General features: G+C 39.1%; 1 protein-coding gene and 1 pseudogene across 1 annotated transcript in view; both read right to left on the bottom strand.

Annotated features, from left to right (window-relative positions):
- The window catches only part of LOC129839218 (GTPase IMAP family member 8-like), a 117379-nt gene extending 111335 nt beyond the window's left edge, over positions 1–6044 (bottom strand). The window contains 1 exon segment of the mRNA XM_055906523.1: positions 5937–6044. Within this exon segment, the coding sequence (XP_055762498.1) occupies positions 5937–5967 (31 nt within the window). The 5' untranslated portion in view covers positions 5968–6044.
- A 6342-nt stretch (positions 6045–12386) lies between these two features.
- Positions 12387–14496, bottom strand: LOC129839217 (GTPase IMAP family member 7-like; annotated as a pseudogene).
- Between the last annotated feature and the right edge of the window lie 9380 nt (positions 14497–23876).

Here is a 23876-nt window from a genome sequence, read left to right as displayed (position 1 = left end):
CAGCCATAAGAAGTTTTAACCTCTCTTGAGTACGTGAGACATTAGCGTCCCACCTCTTCAACAGCCAGTGAAACTGCTGGGCGCCAAATTCAAATACAGAAATACTCATTATAAAAATTCAGAAAACAAAACATATTTTACATAGGTTTAAAGATTAACTTCTTGTCAATCCAACCACGGTGTTAGATTTAAAAAATGCTTTACGGCGAAAGCATACCTTGCGATTATTTGAGAACATAGCCCAGCAGACAAATTATTTCAAACAGTAACCAGCCAAGTAGAAGAGTTACAAATAGAGAGAAAGAGTTACAAATAGAAATAGGGATACAATTAATCCCTTACCTTTGATGATCTTCATGTGGTTGCACTCAGCAGACATTAATTTACTCAATAAATGTTCCTTTTGTTCGATAAAGTCTCTTTATATCCAAAAACCTCAGTTTTGTTTGCGCGTTTTCTTCAGAAAATCCACAGGCTCAAAAGCAGTCAAAACAGGCAGACAAAAAAATCCAAATTGTATCCGTAAAGTTCATAGAAACATGTCAAACGAAGTTTATATTCAATCCTCAGGTTGTTTTTAGCCTAAATAATCGATAATATTTCAACCGGACAATAACGTTGTCAATATAAAAGGTAAACAAGAAAGGAACTCTCGGTCGTGCGCATGAAAAAGCTCTGTGACACTTCAGGGTTCACTCATTCAGACTGCTCTCACTTCCTCATTTTTCAGAATACACAAAACTATTTCTAAAGACTGTTGACATCTAGTGGAAGGCATAGGAACTGCAATTTGAGTCCTAAGTCAATGGATACTGTAATGGCATTGAATAGAAAACTACAAAAACAAAAACAAAAAAACTACTTCCCGAATGGATTTTTCTCAGGTTTTCAACTGCCAAATCAGTTCTGTTTTACTCACAGACACTATTTTAACAGTTTTGGAAAGATTAGAGTGTTTTCTATCCAAATCTACCAGTTATATGTATATCTTATCTTCTGGGCCCAAGAAGCAGGCAGTTTAAAACTTCTTGTCAATACGGGGGCGCTGTTATCACTTTGGAAAAAATCGTGCCAAATTTAAACGGCCTCGTATTCTATTCTAGATCATACAATATGCATATTATTATTACTATTGGATAGAAAACACTCTCAAGTTTCTAAATCTGTTTGAATTATATCTGTGAGTAAAACAGAACTCATTTGGCAGCAAACTTCCAAACAGGAAGTGAAAAATCTGAAAAGCTCTGTTTCAGGGCCTGCCTATTCAATTGCCTTATATTTATCGATATGCATGCACTTCATATGCCTTCCACTAGATGTCAACAGGCAGTGGAAAGTGGAATGGGGTGTCTAGCTTGATCTGAGGTCGAACAAGAGCTTTTGGAGTGACAGGTCAGCCATTTTGTCCGTTTTCCAAGGCGCGCAAAGGAAAAATGAAATCGGAAATATTGGCTGGATTCACAAGATGTTTATCTTTCATTTGCTGTACACCATGTATTTTTCATAAATGTTTTATGATGAGTATTTAAGTATTTCACGTTGCTCTCTGTAATTATTCTGGCTGCTTTGGTGCTATTTGTGATGGTAGCTGCAATGTAAAACTATGATTTATACCTCAAATATGCACATTTTTCGAACAAAGCATAAATGCATTGTATAACATGTTATAAGACTGTCATCTGATGAAGTTGTTTCTTGGTTAGTGACTAATTATATCTCTATTTTGTCGGTTTTGTGAAAGCTACCTATGCGGTGAAAACTTGGTGAAAATATGCGGTTGTGTGTTTGGCTATTGTGGTTAGCTAATAGAAATACATAGTGTTTTCGCTGTAAAACATTTTAAAAATCGGAAATGACGGCTGGATTCACAAGATGTTTATCTTTCATTTGCTGTATTGGACTTGTGATTTCATGAAAATGATATTGTATGATATCCCAGTCCCGTTAGGCTAGGCTATGCTAGTCAGCTTTTTTGATGAGGAGGATACCGGATCCGGGCTGGGCATCACTGAAAGGTTAATTTGGGCATGCTTTTCAACCAAAATTCCGAATGCTGCCCCCTACCCTAGAGAAGTTAGCATTAGGTTGTAAGTAACAAGAACATTTCCCATGACATAGACATATCTGATATTGGCAGAAAGCTTAAATTCTTGTTAATCTAACTGCACTTTCCAATTTGCAGCAGCTATTACAGTGAAAGAATACAATGCTATTGTTTGAGGAGAGTGCACAATTTTGGACATGAAAAGTTATTTATAAACAAATTAGGCACATTCGGGCAGTCTTAACACAAAATTGTGAACAGAAATGCAATGGTTCACTGGATCAGTCTAAAACTTTGCATACACTGCTGCCATCTAGTGGCCAAAATCTTAATTGCAATTGGGCTGGAATAATACATTATGGCCTTTCTCTTGCATTTCAAAGACGGTACAAAAAAATACAAAAGAACGGTTGGTGTTTTCTTTGTATTATCTTTAACCTGATCTATTGTGTTATATTCTCCTACATTCCTTTCACATTTCCATAAACTTCAAAGTGTTTCCTTTCAAATGGTACCAAGAGCTCTTATAACTGAACATGTTTCATCACTCCTGATAACAGGCTACTGGAAATCCAAGGGAAAGTCATACATTTACTTTCAACGTCATCTGCCAGGCCTGTAAAATGCAATTTAATTTTATACTGTCAGTTCTAATACTTTAATGGAGGCCTCTTTCCAGGCAGGTATACTAGCAGTTAAGAGTGTTTTTCTAGTAACCGAGAACTTGCTGGTTTGAATCCCTGAGCCGACTAGGTGAAAAAGCTATCGATATAACCTTGAGCAAAGTATTTAACCCTAATTGCTCCTGTGGTTTGCTGAAGAGCAACCGTAAATATAAGTTAAATGACCAAATCTAGACTTCAAATTTGTTTTAATATGAGAGCAGGGTTTACTCATTCCATGACAGATTGAGAGCAGGGTTTACTGATTCCATGACAGATATGAGAGCAGGGTTTACTGATTCCATAACAGATATGAGAGCAGGGTTTACTGATTCCATGACAGATATGAGAGTATGGTTTACTGATTCAAGGACAGATATGAGAGCAGGGTTTACTGATTCCATGACAGATTGAGAGCAGGGTTTACTGATTCCATGACAGATTGAGAGCAGGGTTTACTCATTACATGACAGATTGAGAGCAGGGTTTACTGATTACATGACAGATTGAGAGCAGGGTTTACTGATTCCATGACAGATTGAGAGCAGGGTTTACTGATTCCATGACAGATTGAGAGCAGGGTTTACTGATTCAAGGACAGATTGAGAGCAGGGTTTACTGATTACATGACAGATATGAGAGCAGGGTTTACTGATTCCATGACAGATATGAGAGCAGGGTTTACTGATTACATGACAGATTGAGAGCAGGGTTTACTGATTACATGACAGATTGAGAGCAGGGTTTACTGATTCCATGACAGATATGAGAGCAGGGTTCACTGATTTCATGACAGATTGAGAGCAGGGTTTACTGATTACATGACAGATTGAGAGCAGGGTTTACTGATTACATGACAGATTGAGAGCAGGGTTTACTGATTCCATGACAGATATGAGAGCAGGGTTTACTGATTACATGACAGATATGAGAGCAGGGTTTACTGATTACATGGCAGATTGAGTTGACAACAACAACAACAATGTTGAGATTAGTAGTGACCAGGGCCCGTAGAGGTGCTGAACTAACATCAGATTGGATTTTTAGATCATAATGAATAAGATTATATGGACAGATTCTAAGTCAGTACTCCTAGTCTGAGATGCTTTGTTGATACGGGCTGTGATCTTAGCCAGAATGTGTTGGGTTGACAGTCGCTGGATCGGGGTTCTATTGGGCTCACTCTGTTTGTTTACATAAATGATTATTTGATCATTTATATTTGGTGATCTAGTCATTAGTTCTTGTTGTTATTTTTAAAGATAGGATATTTACAGAGTAGGATAAAAGCATTTCATTGGCCTGTAATTCTCGTCACACAATACCTGTATAATTGGTCAGATTAAATCAGGGAAAGATACTGCTGGATGAGTCTCATTTCATCAGCCTCAATTCACTGGGTCATGGATTCTACAAGGTGTCAAGTGTTCCACAGGGATGCTGGCCCATGTCCCATGTTGACTCCAATGCTTCCCACAACTGTCCTAATGTGTTCATAATGTTTGGTACACTCATTATTCACCCCTTACACTCATTTTAGGCTCCTTGCAGAGGCAACCAGGTTTTTGGCTAAAATGTCTTGGTACAAAGTTTTCATGCTGCCGTTGACCTTAACCCTTTACACTCGTGGGAATTGGCTTATGTGGATAGGGCTAAATTGAAATGTTTCTTACAGAATAAATATCTGAAAGCATAACCATGGTAGCAATAAAAGGGAACAGTTTGGAGATTCTGAGATAATTATTAGACTAAAAGTGAGGATTTAACAGTTCACCTGACACAAGCCTGAATCCAAACATCCCACTGGACACAGACTGGTTGAATCAATGTTGTTTCCACATCATTTCAATTAAATTACGACGAACCAACGTGGAGTAGACTTTGAAATGTTCCCAGTGAGATTACTCTGTTGATTTGATGTGCTTTTTACATTTACTATACTTTTTTAAATCTGAAATTACTCTGAATACATTCAGTAACATAAGAATATTATTGGAAATTGGGTTAGATGCAACATGTTACGGATACAAGTGTTCTGTGTGTCTCCTGTGTGTATTTATTTTCTCTCCTTCTCCCCTACTCACAGGTGACAATCATCATTCCCCAATCAGTCATCAATCAGTCGCTAATCGGAAGACACCTGCTCCTTTTCCCTTACCCAATCACAGTCCCCTTCCCTTGGTTTAAAACCCCTGTCAGTTGTTTTCTCACCAGCTCAATCTCTCTGTCAATGCCGTATGTCTGTAGATTCATTGTGTGGTTTTCAACTACATGTCACTTTGTCCCCACCTGTGAGTATTGTGTTTGTTATGGCGTTTGAGTGTTTGTTTAATCGGGGGAAAAGGGGGTAACCAAGATAAGATGCCCTTGGGCATACATTACCCGTAGGAATACTTTGTATATAAACACTAGTTAGAACTGGGCGGGCCACCCCCTGTATTTATTGGTTAGTTAGGTAGTAGTTGAAATAGGCTAGTCTAGCTTAGGGGTGTTTTTGGGTTCTTATTGTTTCATTCCTTGGGGTCCAGCTCAGCCCCTTTTCCTGCTCCCCCCATTACTGTGTGTTTATAAATAAACCTTGAGTGTTTGACGGTAGATCTTAGTTGTTGTGGTTATTTGTTCTCACTGTTTCGTTTTCACTATTATAATTTGTGTGAGTTGTGTTACGGGTCCCATTACCATCCCCCCCCCCCCCCCCCCCCCCAGACTGTCTGGCCAAAGGGATTCGTAACACAACATAAGACATAAAAATGAAAAGGGTTTGAGTGAGAGGTCTGGTGTTTCCAAGTGGCAACACACCTCTCCAAAATGTGCGTGGTTCCTAAGTGACTTCATTGCACTTTTATGACACAAAGAAGAGTCTTCAACAATAAGGTGTCTTTTTTGACCACTTCTATCTGGTCTGTTGAGGAACTAGAGCAAACACACTTGTAGTTGTTTTGTTTGGAACACAGCCCCTCATCCCCGCCTTCACAATAACTGTTACGCAATTCAAAAACGGCCCATTATAAATCACAATCTGTGTCAGGTGGGCTTTATTTAAAATCTTGTTCTATTGCCAACATGACAAGTTAAATGATAAAATACGATCTTTGTGTTCGGGTTTCACAAGGATATTCAGAGTAGCAGATCGTAATGTTGGGGCTCATAGAATGGAGTCATGAGTTCATTCAGAACACTCTCATAACTGACATAATAGACAGGTATAAAAGCACAATGGTAGTACTCACTTGGATGATCACTTCTTGCCCTTCTGTTCATCTTCTTTCTTGTGTTTGCACTTGAAATAGCTGCAGTCTGTAGTTTGCCAGCGCCAGTGGTTTTTCTGTAACACTTGAAATGGCTGCTCTCTATAGTTCTTATTGGCTACTTCAACAGGCGTGGCCTGAAGTACAGCATCTTGTTTATATAATATTCTGTTCTCTTATTGGCCATTCTACTTCAGCGGGTGTGGCTTGAAGAACAGTAAGCACTGTAACTGGTTATGATGTAATGACTTCAACTATTCTAGACTCACTGTCCTTCTCATAAGGAGGTGCATTTCCAGTAAAGGGTGTGGAAATGTAGCTTCAGTCTGTTTAGCTAACATTGTACTCTTGTGGGGGAAAAAAGTTATGCAAATACATTTGCTTAGAAACCTAATATACTTCTCCCATGGGCAAAGAAACTCCACAGATGTAGAACGAATGTGCAAATTGTTCCAGATCCAGAAGGTAGTTGGAGTCACTGAGCCAAAATGTTTAACATATTCCAATCTATTCGGTCCAAATAATGATGATCCACTCTTCTTTGAAAATAATTGTAATAATTGATCAAGTCTACAAGCAATACAAGATTCTTATTGTGGTGGGAGATTATAACTTGGTGTTAAATACCGCAATGAACCGTAAAAGGAAATCACACGACAAACTATCACCCCTGTGCACGTAAGGAAATCATGAATATCATGGATATGTAAGAACTAGTGGATTTCTGGAAGGTTAAATATCCTGACCTAGTGAGATATACATGACGGAGGTTTAGTATCCAGACCTAGTGAGATATATATGACGGAGGTTTAATCAAGCTAGTCGTCTTGACTACTTTCTTATGTCATTCTCGCTGGCACCAACATTTGTGGTGATAAGGGACAGAACGCGGTCGGACCGTCAAACAATTGACATATACATTACACTTACAGAATTTACATGTGGGTGAGGATATTGGGCATTTTATCAAAGCCTATTGGATGACAACTTGTTTTTAACCAGGATAGAATAATTCATAACTGACTTTTCTGACATAACATGGGTACAGCAGATCCCCTTATTGTATGCCCTGATAGTGCTCTAGGGTCCTGGTAGTGCTCTAGGGTCCTGGTAGTGCTCTAGGGCCCTGGTAGTGCTCTAGGGGCCTGGTAGTGTTCTAGGGTCCTGGTAGTGCTCTAGGGTCCTGGTAGTGCTCTAGGGTCCTGGTAGTGCTCTAGGGTCCTGGTAGTGCTCTTGGGTCCTGGTAGTGCTCTAGGGCACTGGTAGTGCTCTAGGGCACTGGTAGTGCTCTAGGGTCCTGGTAGTGCTCTAGGGTCCTGGTAGTGCTCTAGGGTCCTGGTAGTGCTCTAGGGCCCTGGTAGTGCTCTAGGGCCCTGCTAGTGCTCTAGGGTCCTGATAGTGCTCTAGGGTCCTGATAGTGTTCTAGGGTCCTGGTAGTGCTCTAGGGTCCTGGTAGTGCTCTAGGGTCCTGGTAGTGCTCTAGGGTCCTGGTAGTGCTCTAGGGTCCTGGTAGTGCTCTAGGGTCCTGTTAGTGCTCTAGGGTCCTGGTAGTGCTCTAGGGTCCTGGTAGTGCTCTAGGGTCCTGGTAGTGCTCTAGGGTCCTGGTAGTGCTCTAGGGTCCTGGTAGTGCTCTAGGGTCCTGGTAGTGCTCTAGGGTCCTGGTAGTGCTCTAGAGTCCTGGTAGTGCTCTAGGGTCCTGGTAGTGTTCTAGGGTCCGAGTAGTGCTCTAGGGTCCTGGTAGTGTTCTAGAGTCCTGGTAGTGTTCTAGGGTCCTGGTAGTGCTTTAGGGTCAAATTTAGTCTCATCTGACCAGGGTACCTTCTTCCATATGTTTGGGGAGTCTCCCACATGCCTTTTGACGAACACCAAACTTGTTTTCTTATTTTTTTTCTTTAAGCAAATGCCCTTTTCTGACCACTCTTCTGTAAAGCCCAGCTCTGTGGAGTGTACAGTTTAAAGTGGTCCTAAGGACAGATACTCCAATCTTCGCTGTGGACCTTTGCAGCTCTTTCAGGGTTATCTTTGGTCTCTTTGTTGTCTCTCTGATTAATACCCTCCTTGCCTGGTCCATGAGTTTTGGTGGGCGGCCCTCTCTTGGCAGGTTTGTTGTGGTGCTATATTCTTACCATTTTTTTATAATGGATGAAATGGTGCTCCGTGGGATGTTCAAAGTTTCGGATATTTTTTTATAACCCAACCCTCATCTGTACCTCTCCACAACTTTGTCCCTGACCTGTTTGGAGAGCTCTTTGGTCTTCATGGTGCCGCTTGCTTAGTGGTGTTGCAGACTCTGGGGCCTTTCAGAACAGGTGTATATATACTGAAATCATGTGACAGATCATGTGACACTTAGATTGCACACAAGTAGACTTTATTTAACTAATTCTGTGACTTCTGAAGGTAATTGGTTGCACCAGATCTTATTTAGGGGCTTCATAGCAAAGGGGGTGAATACATATGCACGCACCACATTTCCGTTTTTTTATTTTTTTAAACAAGTTAGTTTTTTTCATTTTACTTCACCAATTTGGACTACTTTCTGTATGTCCATTACATGAAATCCAAATAAAAATCTATTTAAATTACAGGTTGTAATGCAACAAAATAGGAAACACGCCAAGGGGGTGAATACTTTGCAAGGCACTGTATGCTAAATGCTTCACTCTCTTGCCTTTAAGAAGGATGTTTGTGTTGTGGAGGTACATGTGGGTTTCTTCCCAAATAGCACCCTATTCCCTTTAAAGTGCACTAGGGTCCTGGTAGAAAGTAGTGCACTATTAAGGGAATAGGTTTCCATTTGTGACTCACCCTACATGTACCGATGTCTCTTTAGATACCTGTCATATCTTTCACCACATGTCCATTATTATCCAATGGAACGATGATGAACTAGTTCTGCATGTTTCCAAACAGGGAAAGAGAAACTGTAGAAAACAATGGAGCAGAACATTCCGTTCTTTTTTTTCCAAACTGGTTGAATGGCTATTTTTACCCTGTAACCCAGCAACAAGTCTGGGGAGGGAGGGTATAGGGAGACTAGAGGGAGAACACAGACCAGGGAGGGAGAGTAGAAGGAGAGGATATTATAGGAATTCTGGTATTTATATAACATTTCCCAGAGAATACATTTTTGGGGGGAGAATACACCCCAATACTGCTCTATGTGTACATTCAGAGGATAGGTGGTCTCTGTATTACAGTTATACCAAGTATTCATACCACTGAAAGACTGTTATAAGCTGTTTTGACTACAACTAAGCATATATATAAGGTAATTTAGATATTATACATGGTCATCCTTAGTTATAACCACTTATAACCATAGGTGAGTACATACGGTGCTTCATCTCTGCAGGTGATATGTCTATCTCTGTTGGTAAGGATCACTTGTCATTATGTCTCCAGAGAAACCTAGATTCAAATAAATGTCCTATTTATCAAATTACTATGAGAAGAATTAGGTGTTTTCGGCTGAATTTTGTTAGGTCCATATTGTTACAGAATCACTAAACAATGATTTTGAAAAAAAATTGAATAAACCACCTTTGGGCTATGATCACTAATATACCCCTGGAATTAACCTGTTGGGGATGGGGGCGCTGTTTAGACTATTTATGCTAATGTGGCTAATTTTTTAAACGGCTTCCCACAAAATCCTTGATCGTACAATATGCATATTATTATTATTATTGGATAGAAAACAGTCTATAGTTTCTATAGGAGTTGAAATTTTGTCTCTAAGTGGAACAGAGCCCATTCTACAGCAATTTCCCTGACATGGAGTCAGATTTGAGAAACGTTGGCCACTTTTCTGAAGTCATTTAAACGGGCACTGTCGTTGCTATGACTATACGGACACTTCTTACGTCTTCCCCTGGATGCCTTTACGTGATGACGATTCCAACGGGCTCGATTGCTCGTTCACAGGCCCTACAAATGAAAAAAACCTTTAGCTAGCAAGTCTTTTCTTGCTGCGTAACGCGCGTGGAAGACACCGACCCTCTCCTGTTCCAAGCATTAGTTTAGCCTGTTATATTTCTCCGGTCATCTTTTCACTCGTTATAGGAGTTACAAACATCACAAAGTAGTTAATTTAAAGCGTTTTATAGCAATTTATATCCGTTTAGTGCGATTTTGTGACATTTATTTTTGCAACGATGTGAAAAGTTGGACACGCTTTTCAGTTCATCCCGAACGTAGTTGACATTTCCACATGGCAAGAGGACAGCTTTCCACCAAAAGACGATTTCTCCCAAGAAAGGATCCTTTGCCCAAGATACTGATGGAAGAACAGCTCAAGGTAGGACATTTTTATTATGATAAATCGTGTTTCTGTCGAAACATTTTAGTGGCTTAGGACGCCATGTTTTTTGACGTAGCTTCGCTTGGCGCAAACTGTATTGAAAAGTAAGGATAAATTAAAAAATGTAATAACGCAATTGTATTAAGAATTAAATTGTCTATCAATCCCTGTCCACCCTATATTTTTTAGTCACGTTTATGAGTATTTATGTATAAGAGTAGATCACTGTCTAAGTGGCGCAAGGACAAATTCTGACCAGCCGAGTTACATTTCACATTGTCTAACCATGATTTTGGTGGCTAAATATAAACATTTTCGATCAAACTGTATATGCATGTTGTAATGTGATGTTACAGGAGTGTCATCGGAAGAATTCTGAGAAGGTTAGTGAAAAAATTAATATCTTTTGGCGATGTTGACTTTTATCGCTCACTTTGGCTAGAATCAATGCTGGGCTGCTAATTGCTATGTGCTAAGCTAATATAACGATTTATTGTGTTTTCGCTGTAAGACACTTAGAAAATCTGAAATATTGTCTGTATTCACAGGATCTGTGTCTTTCGATTCGTGTATGCTGTGTATTTTTACGAAATGTTTGATGATTAGTAGTTAGGTAAACACGTTGCTCATTGTAATTATTCTAGTCCATTTGTGATGGTGGGTGCAATTGTAAACTATGCCATATACCTGAAATATGCACTTTTTTCTAACAAAACCTATCCCATACCATAAATATGTTATCAGACTGTCATCTAATGAGTTTTTTTGTTGGTTAGGGGCTATAAATATCTTAGTTTAGCCGAATTGGTGATGGCTACTGGTGTTGGTGGACAAATAAAAGATGGTGGAATATGCTAATGTGTTTTTAGGTAATAGATGTACATCTTTACATATTGTGTCTTCCCTGTAAAACATTTTAAAAATCGGAAATGTTGACTGGATTCATAAGATCTGTGTCTTTCATTAGCTGTATTGGACTTTAATGTGTGAAAGTTAAATATTTTAAAAAAATATTTTTTTTGAATTTCGCGGCACTGGTTTTTCAGTGGGGGGGGGGGGGGTGTGCCGCTAGCGCCACGCTGATCCTAGACAGGTTAAAATGACCTCAGTCGATAGCTCTGCCACCTTTCTCTGTGGATGACGAATGATGAGAAACATACAGATTTTTATTGGGGATGTTGTATTCATATGCAAATGAGATAATATAAATAAATGTGTGAAGCTTAAATTCAATTGCACACACTATGCATCCATTCCCCCTGTCTCAAAGGGATTTATGGCTGATTTAAGATGAAATCGTCAACCCTGTTTAGGTCAAACCTGTTACTTCATTTGGCACTTAATAGGCACTTTGAATGTTAAAATTAGGTGACATTTTTAGGTTTTTTAAAATACATTTAAAGTTGTCTTAGCTGAGTACAATACATACATATAGTATATAACATCATTGTCACGTTCTGACCATAGTTCTTGTGTGTTTTGCTTGTTTTAGTGTTGGTCAGGACGTGAGCTGGGTGGGCATTCTATGTTGTGTGTCTAGTTTGTCTGTTTCTATGTTTGGCCTAATATGGTTCTCAATCAGAGGCAGATGTTTTGTGTTGTCTCTGATTGGGAATCATATATAGGTGGCTTGTTTTGTGTTGGGGATTGTGGGTGGTTGTTTCCTGTCTCTGTGTTTTCTCTGCACCAGATAGGGCTGTTTCGGTTTGACACGTTTGTTATTTTGTAATATTTGTAAGTGTTCACAGTATTCGTCTTGTTAATTAAACATGTTGAACACGAGCTACGCTGCGTGTTGGTCCGATCCCTGTTACACCCTCTCTTCTCGTGAAGAGAGGGAAGGCTGCCGTTACAATCATAGAGGATTAAAACCACAATAGTCTACTGAAATAGTATCATATATCTATTTACTTTAGAAGTTCACCTCTTTAACCCTTTTTGAATCACAAATTGATTCATTAAATTACCCCAAAAAGTTTGATCTAATTGTATTATTTTGAATCACGTACAGTATACATGTAATTATTTGTAACTTAATTTGTTTATTAATTCATCAAGGACCATGCTTAACGTTAATAGCATAAGTATTGTACCAGCTTCTGTATACAGTAGCTAATTTCCATCTGTGGTCACTGGGCAGAAAACATAATGTGTCTTGCTACCACAACCACTGCTGCTTCAGCAGCAATAAGTGCTGCAGTCCCAACTGTTACTGAAGATGCAACTAATATTTTCCTTATCGTTTCTTCAGCCCGTCTCCACCTTTCTTCCTTCTGTCTCTTCCTTTCTTCTTCCAATTTCTCCTCCTTCTTTCTCCTACTCTCTTCCTCCATCTCCTCTCTCCTCCTCTTCTCCTCCTCTCTCAATTTCCTCTGGACCTCCTGGTACATCTCATTGGTGTAGTACTTTCCTCCATTCTTCTTCACCATCTCGTCTATCTTCTTCAGCAGCTCTTTGACCTGAAGACGGTCATCCCTCTGATCATTATTGAGACAATAGTACCTTCCCAAACAACTTTTGATCAGTTCCTGAAGTGCAACACAAGGATTCAGACACTCTTCAACTGATCTTTACCAGTGAACAGCACCATAGTGTACTTTGAGGCTTCTTCTCCAAAGTTCTCCTGGATCCACTTCACAGTGTTCCTCTCCTCTGTGAACCTCCCCAGTCTGATCACCAGCTGGAAGGTGTGGGTTCCTGGGACTGACATGTAGATGGCCTATTCTATCTCACTTTTCATCTCTTCTTGCGACATTGTTGTGTCATAGAGCCCCGGGGTGTCGATGACATCAATCATCCTCCCATTCACCACTCCACTCTGTTTCTCACATTTTTCAGTTACAGACACAAAGGAGGCTTCTTCTTCAAAGGCATCTCCCTCCAGGATGGTGTTTCCTGTTGCACTCTTCCCTGCTCCAGTCTTCCCCAGCAGAACTATCCTCAGGTTAGAGGGCTGCCCTGAAACTGTGGAAACAGACAAGAAATTATTGATTTTGTAATAATATTTTAAGATAAATGTACAACGCAGAGGACTAAAGGTCAAGAGGACTAAAGGTCAAGAGGACTAAAGGCCAAGAGGACTGAAAGTCAAGAGGACTAAAAGTCGATAGAGAACTAACGATCAATGGAAATAGTGTTTTTTCTGTAATAGCGAATAATTGATCAATGGGTCAGAGACATGGGAGGAATTTGTCTTGACATTGAGACTGAAATAGGACATTGGCCCAGATTTATTGCAAGGAATTATAATTGGTCAACCACAGGCTAGGGTTGGGTTACAAAACTACACCCCGTTCCTTTGTTCTGCGGAGAGAATCACTGAAAGGAGAGAATAACTGAGGACAGGGGAGAATGAACATCTACCTCTCAGCATAACATCTATGATCTGTCCTCTTTGAATAAACCTATTTTTCTCCCGCTGATTTGCTTTGGGGTCTGTGTTATTGAAGAGTAACATCAACTGCTAACACTGATAGTGGGTGTCTTGATAAAAGGCTAAAACCCTGTGTAAGTCCATGCATATAAATATATATGTTTGTGTGTGTGCGTGTGTGTGTGTGTGTGTGTGTGTGTGTGTGTGTGTGTGTGTGTGTGTGTGTGTGTGTGTGTGTGTGTGTGTGTGTGTGTGTGTGTGTGTGTGTGTGTGTGTGTGTGTGTGTGTGTGTGTGTGTGTGTGTGTCTTTGTCTTTCCTGGTTAAGGGTTGACGAGACATTAACTGCTTCTCTTCTAGTCAAATAGTCGTTCAACATTAAACAAATAAATAAGATGAATCAACTTCTCATGGAATGGCAGGACATGTGAAGGGACGCACACACAAACAAACTTTTTTTATAAAAATGTTATAATAATATTATAATTATTATAATAATATATATGTATTTATTTATTTGTGTGACTGTCCTTGTCTATCAGTGTTTTGTTACTTGTCATGTTTTGTGTTTTTTTGTGGTTCCCAGGAAGAAATATGTGCTGCCTCTGGAAAAGACAATGGGATCCAAATAAACAAACAAGTGTGTATGTGTGTATTGTTTGTGTGTGTGTGTGTGTGTGTGTGTACCTTGGCATTGACCAGTGAAGTCTTGCAGACAGTGTCAACAGGAACAGAGTCCTCAGAGTCCTTCCTCTTCCTCGTGCCATTACTACAACTGCAGCCAATCAAAAACATGGAAACAGACGATGACCTCATTACAAAATACAAAGTCCACATTTCTTGACTTATGCAGAGTGTTCGGCAAAGTTCCTACGTTTTTCTCAGCTACTTGACTTTCAAACAATAAAAACTATTAAACTATAAACTATAAAAGAGTAATGATATGTGGTATAACTGTGGATAAACAAAGTACATTTCCTAACAACATAGCCAACATCAGATCAACATAACGTACTCACATAGGGCGTATCAAATGACATTCTAAACATGGCTACTATTCTACCGTTGCCTGGCTGCTACTGTTAAGACGAGATAAACCAGTTAGAGGTGAACACTTAAACAACGTGTAAATCGGGAGGTGTCGGAACACAAAGGGTGTGTTCCTCTGCTCAGACGTTGCTGACGAATATGGTGAAAAATTGCAAGATTATGTTATAATACTTTTATTGCATCAAATGGTTGTTTTATGCAACAGAAAAGAAGATTCTTATAGCTATTGTGTGTTCTACTGAGGATGGCCTCTGGGAGATCACACTGACAGAGGAGATTTACGATGTCTTTTGGGTGATGAAACCTAAAGAGCATTCCAGAGAACATGAGTTAATGTTTCTTTTCTATACCGTACCAGGGAGACATGGCTCCAGTATGGAGTTGGGGTGCCAGATACTGGTCTTTACACAATGAAAACTGTTGACACAGCAGATACTGACTGCTATGAATTATAGGTGTCTTTCATACAAATCTTAACCTTTCAGTGATACCCATCCCGGATCCGGGAGCATCCTCATCAAAAAAGCTGACTAGCATAGCCTTGCCAAACGGGACAGGGATATCATATAATATAATTTCATGAAATCACAAGTCCAATACAGCAAATGAAAGATAAACATCTTGTGAATCCAGCCATCATTTCCGATTTTTAAAATGTTTTACAGCGAAAACACAATATGTATTTATATTAGCTAACCACAATAGCCAAACACACAACGGCATATTTTCACCATGTTTCCACCGCATAGGTAGCTTTCACAAAACCAACAAATAGAGATACAATTAATCACTAACCTTGAAAACCTTCATCAGATGATAGTCTTATAACATCATGTTATACAATACATTTATGTTTTGTTCGAAAATGTGCATATTTATAGCTACAAATCCTGGTTTTACATTGCAGCCACCATCACAAATAGCACCAAACCAGCCAGAATAATTACAGAGAGCAACGTGAAATACATAAATACTCATCATAAAATATTTATGAAAAATACATGGTGTACAGCAAATGAAAGATAAACATCTTGTGAATCCAGCCAATATTTCTGATTTTTAAAGTGTTTTACAGCGAAAACACAATATAGAATTATTTACATTTACATTAAAGTCATTTAGCAGACGCTCTTATCCAGAGCGACTTACAAATTGGTGCATTCACCTTATGATATCCAGTGGAACAACCACTTTACAATAGTGCATCTAACTCTTTTAAGGGGGGGGGGGGTTAGAAGGATTACTTTATCCTATCCTAGGTATTCCTTAAAGAGGTGGGGTTTCAGGTGTCTCCGGAAGGTGGTGATTGACTCCGCTGACCTGGCGTCGTGAGGGAGTTTGTTCCACCATTGGGGTGCCAGAGCAGCGAACAGTTTTGACTGGGCTGAGCGGGAACTGTACTTCCTCAGAGGTAGGGAGGCGAGCAGGCCAGAGGTGGATGAACGCAGTGCCCTTGTTTGGGTGTAGGGCCTGATCAGAGCCTGAAGGTACGGAGGTGCCGTTCCCCTCACAGCTCCGTAGGCAAGCACCATGGTCTTGTAGCGGATGCGAGCTTCAACTGGAAGCCAGTGGAGAGAGCGGAGGAGCGGGGAATTATATTAACTCACTACAATAGCCAAACACATAACGCCATTTACTCCCCGCCAAAATAGCTTTCACAAAACCGACAAAATAGAGATAAAATTAATCACTAACCTTGAACAACTTCATCAGATGACAGTCTTATAACATCATGTTATACAATACATTTATGTTTTGTTCGAAAATGTGCATATTTAGAGCTGCAAATTGTGGTTATACATTGTGAATACGTAGCAACAATTCACCAAAATCCCCGGAGATATTTTGGACAGTCACCTAATCTAATCAAAGAACTCATCATAAACTTTACTAAAAAATACATGTTGTACAGCAAATGAAAGATACACTGGTTCTTAACCTGTCTAGGATCAGCGTGGCGCTAGCGGCACACCCCCCCCCCCCCCACTGAAAAACCAGTGCCGCGAAATTCAAAAAAAATATTTTTTTAAAATATTTAACTTTCACACATTAAAGTCCAATACAGCTAATGAAAGACACAGATCTTATGAATCCAGTCAACATTTCCGATTTTTAAAATGTTTTACAGGGAAGACACAATATGTAAAGATGTACATCTATTACCTAAAAACACATTAGCATAATCCACCATCTTTTATTTGTCCACCAACACCAGTAGCCATCACCAATTCGGCTAAACTAAGATATTTATAGCCCCTAACCAACAAAAAAACTCATTAGATGACAGTCTGATAACATATTTATGGTATGGGATAGGTTTTGTTAGAAAAAAGTGCATATTTCAGGTATATGGCATAGTTTACAATTGCACCCACCATCACAAATGGACTAGAATAATTACAATGAGCAACGTGTTTACCTAACTACTAATCATCAAACATTTCGTAAAAATACACAGCATACACGAATCGAAAGACACAGATCCTGTGAATACAGACAATATTTCAGATTTTCTAAGTGTCTTACAGCGAAAACACAATAAATCGTTATATTAGCTTAGCACATAGCAATTAGCAGCCCAGCATTGATTCTAGCCAAAGTGAGCGATAAAAGTCAACATCGCCAAAAGATATTAATTTTTTCACTAACCTTCTCAGAATTCTTCCGATGACACTCCTGTAACATCACATTACAACATGCATATACAGTTTGATCGAAAATGTTTATATTTAGCCACCAAAATCATGGTTAGACAATGTGAAATGTAACTCGGCTGGTCAGAATTTGTCCTTGCGCCACTTAGACAGTGATCTACTCTTATACATAAATACTCATAAACGTGACTAAAAAATATAGGGTGGACAGGGATTGATAGACAATTTAATTCTTAATACAATTGCGTTATTACATTTTTTAATTTATCCTTACTTTTCAATACAGTTTGCGCCAAGCGAAGCTACGTCAAAAAACATGGCGTCCTAAGCCACTAAAATGTTTCGACAGAAACACGATTTATCATAATAAAAATGTCCTACCTTGAGCTGTTCTTCCATCAGTATCTTGGGCAAAGGATCCTTTCTTGGGAGAAATCGTCTTTTGGTGGAAAGCTGTCCTCTTGCCATGTGGAAATGTCAACTACGTTCGGGATGAACTGAAAAGCGTGCCCAACTTTTCACATCGTTGCAAAAATAAATGTCCCAAAATCGCACTAAACGGATATAAATTGCTATAAAACGCTTTAAATTAACTACTTTGTGATGTTTGTAACTCCTATAACGAGTGAAAAGATGACCGGAGAAATATAACAGGCTAAACTAACGCTTGGAACAGGAGAGGGTCGGTGTCTTCCACGCGCGTTACGCAGCAAGAAAAGACTTGCTAGCTAAAGGTTTTTTTCATTTGTAGGGCCTGTGAACGAGCAATCGAGCCCGTTGGAATCGTCATCACGTAAAGGCATCCAGGGGAAGACGTAAGAAGTGTCCGTATAGTCATAGCAACGACAGTGCCCTTTTAACTGACTTCAGAAAAGTGCCCAACATTTCTCAAATCTGACTCCATGTCAGGGAAATTGCTGTAGAATGGGCTCTGTTCCACTTAGAGACAAAATTTCAACTCCTATAGAAACTATAGACTGTTTTCTATCCAATAATAATAATAATATGCATATTGTACGATCAAGGATTTTGTGGGAAGCCGTTTAAAAAATTAGCCACATTAGCATAAATAGTCTAAACAGCGCCCCCATCCCCAACAGGTTAATGCAACCGCTGTGTTAGATTTTTAAAAATAACTTTACTACAACATACAAAATGCATTATTGTGAGACAGCGCTCACCTATTCTCCGCCGAGTTGGAGTCAACATATTACACAGAAATACGAAATAACATCATAAATTGTGTCTTACTTTTGCTGAGCTTCCATCAGAATGTTGTGCAAGGAGTCCTATTTCCAGAATAAATCGTTGTTTGGTTTTAGAATGTCCATTTCTTCTGTCGAATTAGCAGCTTTGACTAGCCATGTGGCGCGAACATGCCCATCATCTCTTGGCGCTTGGAACGAAAAATTCCAAAAGTCCCAATAAACGTTGAATAAACTGATCAAACTCGGTTGAAAAATCCTACTTTATGATGTTTTTCTCATATGTATCAAATAAAATCAGAGCCGGAGCAATTCGCCGTGTATACCGAACGATTTTCAGAAGACAATGTCGAGGTCCCCCGCGCGCCGTCGAAAACAAACAAAATATCGGACCTGTCACTCCAAAAGCTCTTATTCGGCCTCACATCAAGCTAGACACCCCATTCAACCTTCTACTGCCTGTTGACATCTAGTGGAAGGCGTATGAAGTGTATACATATCGATAAATAAAAGCCAGTTGAATAGGCAGGCCCTGAAACAGAGCCTCGTTTTCAGATTTTTCACTTCCTGTCTGGAAGTTTGCTGCCAAATGAGTTCTGTTTTACTCACAGACATAATTCAAACAGTTTTAGAAACTTCAGAGTGTTTTCTATCCAATAGTAATAATAATATGCATATTGTATGATCTAGGACAGAGTACGAGGCCATTTATTCACAAGAATTGTGACCCATTTTATAGATCATCTGAGCGTGAATCGTCGACCAGCCAACATTATCGTAGAGCACTCAATCAATTCACTTTATATTTAAATGTATTCTCTATGTTTGGTTAGGTCAGGGTGTGACTCGGGTGGGAAAATCTATGTTTCTATTTCTTTGTTGTTTTGTTGTTCAGAGGCAGCTGTCTATCGTTGTCTCTGATTGGGGATCTGTCTAAGTTGTGTCTAAGTGTCTAAGTTGTCATTTTCCGTTTGGGTTTTGTGGGGTGTTGTTTTCTGTTTAGGTTGTTTCCCTGACGGAACTGTGCGTTTTCGTTTTCTCTTTTTGTCATTTTGTTTGAGTGTTTTAAAGAGAATTAAATCATGAACACTTTCCACGCTGCGCTTTGGTCTCATTCCAATGACGAACGTGACACCTTGGGCTATTTTTTCATTTGCTGTACAATCAGACTTAAACAAAATTACAAATCAGGGTCATTATATTGCAATGACAAAACTTAATTATTTGCCATGACAAAAAATCTTAAGTTTCAATGCGTTTGAGGACCAGATAATTCACAATTACCAAGATTAAATAAATTCAAAAGATGTTGACTATAATCGTTCTTTGGGGTGATGCATAATGACAACTCAAAAGTTATTTAAATTTGATCAAATTCAATTGATTGGTGTTGAAATACTGTGCAAAATAGAATAACACATTTTATATTTCGTTCTCCTATCACATGTCATATTACAGAATAAACAGCATTATAAAACAAGTATTTTAGTTCTGGCTTTTACCTTGCTTGCCGTTGACTGTCATTTTCGGCTTTGTCTTCCTTGGTTGTGTTCAGTTGAGAGGGATATACCTGCAGAGCTACGACAACAAAGTTAACTTCTTTGGGATAGGGGGCAGCATTGGGAAGTTTGGATGAAAAGCGTGCCCATAGTAAACTGCCTGTTACTCAGGCCCAGAAGCTATGATATGCATATACTGTGTAGATTTGGATAGAAAACACTCTAAAGTTTCCAAAACAGTTAACATAATGTCTGTGAGTATAACAGAACTCATATAGCAGGCGAAAACCTGAGAAAAATCCAACCAGGAAGTGGGGAAATTGTAGTTTTTTTAGTTTTCATTTCAACCTCTATTGAATATCCAGTGTCTGTGGGGTCAAATTGCACTTCCCAAGGCTTCCAGCAGATGTCAACAGTCTTTAGAAGTTGTTTCCAGACTTCTATTGAGAAAGGCAGTTGAATAAGACCAGTTTCATTAGGTGGTTCGCCTGAGGACAATGGGATGTTTACCTCTCGGGCAAGTGGGCGAGCCGGTCGTTCCTTTTCCTCTGTAATGGAAACGCTATTGTCCGGTTGAAATATTATTACATATTTATGATAAAAAGACCCTAAGGATTGATTGAAAACATCTTTTGACATGTTTTTACTAACTGTAATGGAGCTTTTTGACTTTTCGTCTAGATAATGGTAACGCGCTTTGTGCTTTTGGATTTGTGTACTAAACGCGCGAACAAAACAGAGTTATTTGGACTTTATCGATGGACATTATCGAACAAAACAAACATTTCTTGTGGAACTGGGAGTCTTGCGAGTGCATTCCGACGAAGATCAGCAAAGGTAAGAGAAGATTTATAATGCAATTTATGACTTTTGTTGACTCCACAACTTGACTGGTAACTGTATAGCTTGCTTTGATGGCTGATCGCTGTACTCAGAATATTGAATAATGTGCTTTCGCCTGAAAGCTTTTTTGAAATCTGACAAAGCGTTTGCATTAGAAAGAAGTGTATCTTTAATTCTATGTAAAACAATTGTATCTTTCATCAAAGTATATGATGAGTATTTCTGTAAATTGATGTGGCTCTGTGCAAATTAACCGGATGTTTTGGAGGCAAAGCCTTACTGAACATAACGCGCCAAATGTAAACTGAGGTTTTTGGATATAAATATGAACTTGATCGAACAAAACATACATGTATTGTGTAACATGTTGTCCCGGGAGTGTCATCTGATGAAGAATATCAAAGGTTATTGATTCATTTTATCTCTATTTCTGCTTTTTGTGACTCCTCTCTTTGGTTGGAAAATGGCTGTATGCTTTCTGTGACTAGTTGCTGACCTAACATAATGATATGTTGTGCTTTTGCCGAAAACCCTTTTTGAAATCGGACACTGTGGTTGGATTAACGAGAAGTTTATCTTTAAAAAGGTGTATAATACTTGTATGTTTGAGAAATTTGAATTATGAGATTTCTGTTGTTTTGAATTTCGTGCCCTGCAATTTCACTGACTGTTGGCGAGGGGTTCCCAGACAGGTAAACGTGGAACCGTCATCCTCACGTCCTCGGAAAGGCTGAAGGCCTCGCGTACTTGGAACAGCTTATTATCTGAATCCTTCTGACATCGGACCATCGCCCTAATGTACCCGGGACAGCAAGTTATTCGCCCTTTTAACGCAGAGCCTGCAGGACTCGCGTTCTCGGAACAGGAGGTTACATTTTCGTCAAGGGCTTATATAGTGGAGGGAGAAAAGGGTGTGTTTCATAGTTTATAACCAATGTCTCTTCACAGGGGCGGACCACTGATTGAGAAGAGCTCTAACCTTATGAAAACCCAATTCTATAATTTGGAAGGGAAAATTACAATTAATCTTATCACAAATAGTTTCATATTTAAACATTTAAATTGCACAACAATTCCATGTGAATTTGATAACTATAATGTGTAGACTTTCCACGATACAGTTTGTCATCCTATCATTAATAAGAATGTCTGAAATGACAACCGAACTGACATCATATTCATTAACCTGTCTAGGATCAGCGTGGCGCTAGCGGCACTCCCCCCCCCCCCCCACTGAAAAACCAGTGCCGCGAAATTCAAAAAAAATATTTTTTTAAAATATTTAACTTTCACACATTAAAGTCCAATACAGCTAATGAAAGACACAGATCTTATGAATCCAGTCAACATTTCCGATTTTTAAAATGTTTTACAGGGAAGACACAATATGTAAAGATGTACATCTATTACCTAAAAAACACATTAGCATATTCCACCATCTTTTATTTGTCCACCAACACCAGTAGCCATCACCAATTCGGCTAAACTAAGATATTTATAGCCCCTAACCAACAAAAAAACTCATTAGATGACAGTCTGATAACATATTTATGGTATGGGATAGGTTTTGTTAGAAAAAAGTGCATATTTCAGGTATATGGCATAGTTTACAATTGCACCCACCATCACAAATGGACTAGAATAATTACAATGAGCAACGTGTTTACCTAACTACTAATCATCAAACATTTCGTAAAAATACACAGCATACACGAATCGAAAGACACAGATCCTGTGAATACAGACAATATTTCAGATTTTCTAAGTGTCTTACAGCGAAAACACAATAAATCGTTATATTAGCTTAGCACATAGCAATTAGCAGCCCAGCATTGATTCTAGCCAAAGTGAGCGATAAAAGTCAACATCGCCAAAAGATATTAATTTTTTCACTAACCTTCTCAGAATTCTTCCGATGACACTCCTGTAACATCACATTACAACATGCATATACAGTTTGATCGAAAATGTTTATATTTAGCCACCAAAATCATGGTTAGACAATGTGAAATGTAGACAAGCTGGTAAAGAAAACGTCCTTGCGCCACTTAGACAGTGATCTACTCTTATACATAAATACTCATAAACGTGACTAAAAAATATAGGGTGGACAGGGATTGATAGACAATTTAATTCTTAATACAATTGCGTTATTACATTTTTTAATTTATCCTTACTTTTCAATACAGTTTGCGCCAAGCGAAGCTACGTCAAAAAACATGGCGTCCTAAGCCACTAAAATGTTTCGACAGAAACACGATTTATCATAATAAAAATGTCCTACCTTGAGCTGTTCTTCCATCAGTATCTTGGGCAAAGGATCCTTTCTTGGGAGAAATCGTCTTTTGGTGGAAAGCTGTCCTCTTGCCATGTGGAAATGTCAACTACGTTCGGGATGAACTGAAAAGCGTGCCCAACTTTTCACATCGTTGCAAAAATAAATGTCCCAAAATCGCACTAAACGGATATAAATTGCTATAAAACGCTTTAAATTAACTACTTTGTGATGTTTGTAACTCCTATAACGAGTGAAAAGATGACCGGAGAAATATAACAGGCTAAACTAACGCTTGGAACAGGAGAGGGTCGGTGTCTTCCACGCGCGTTACGCAGCAAGAAAAGACTTGCTAGCTAAAGGTTTTTTTCATTTGTAGGGCCTGTGAACGAGCAATCGAGCCCGTTGGAATCGTCATCACGTAAAGGCATCCAGGGGAAGACGTAAGAAGTGTCCGTATAGTCATAGCAACGACAGTGCCCGTTTAAATGACTTCAGAAAAGTGGCCAACGTTTCTCAAATCTGACTCCATGTCAGGGAAATTGCTGTAGAATGGGCTCTGTTCCACTTAGAGACAAAATTTCAACTCCTATAGAAACTATAGACTGTTTTCTATCCAATAATAATAATAATATGCATATTGTACGATCAAGGATTTTGTGGGAAGCCGTTTAAAAAATTAGCCACATTAGCATAAATAGTCTAAACAGCGCCCCCATCCC

The sequence above is a fragment of the Salvelinus fontinalis genome, chromosome 40, assembly GCF_029448725.1.
Source record: "Salvelinus fontinalis isolate EN_2023a chromosome 40, ASM2944872v1, whole genome shotgun sequence".
In the NCBI taxonomy this organism is placed as follows: Eukaryota; Metazoa; Chordata; class Actinopteri; order Salmoniformes; family Salmonidae; genus Salvelinus; species Salvelinus fontinalis.
This window is presented reverse-complemented; position numbering and strand designations above follow the sequence as displayed.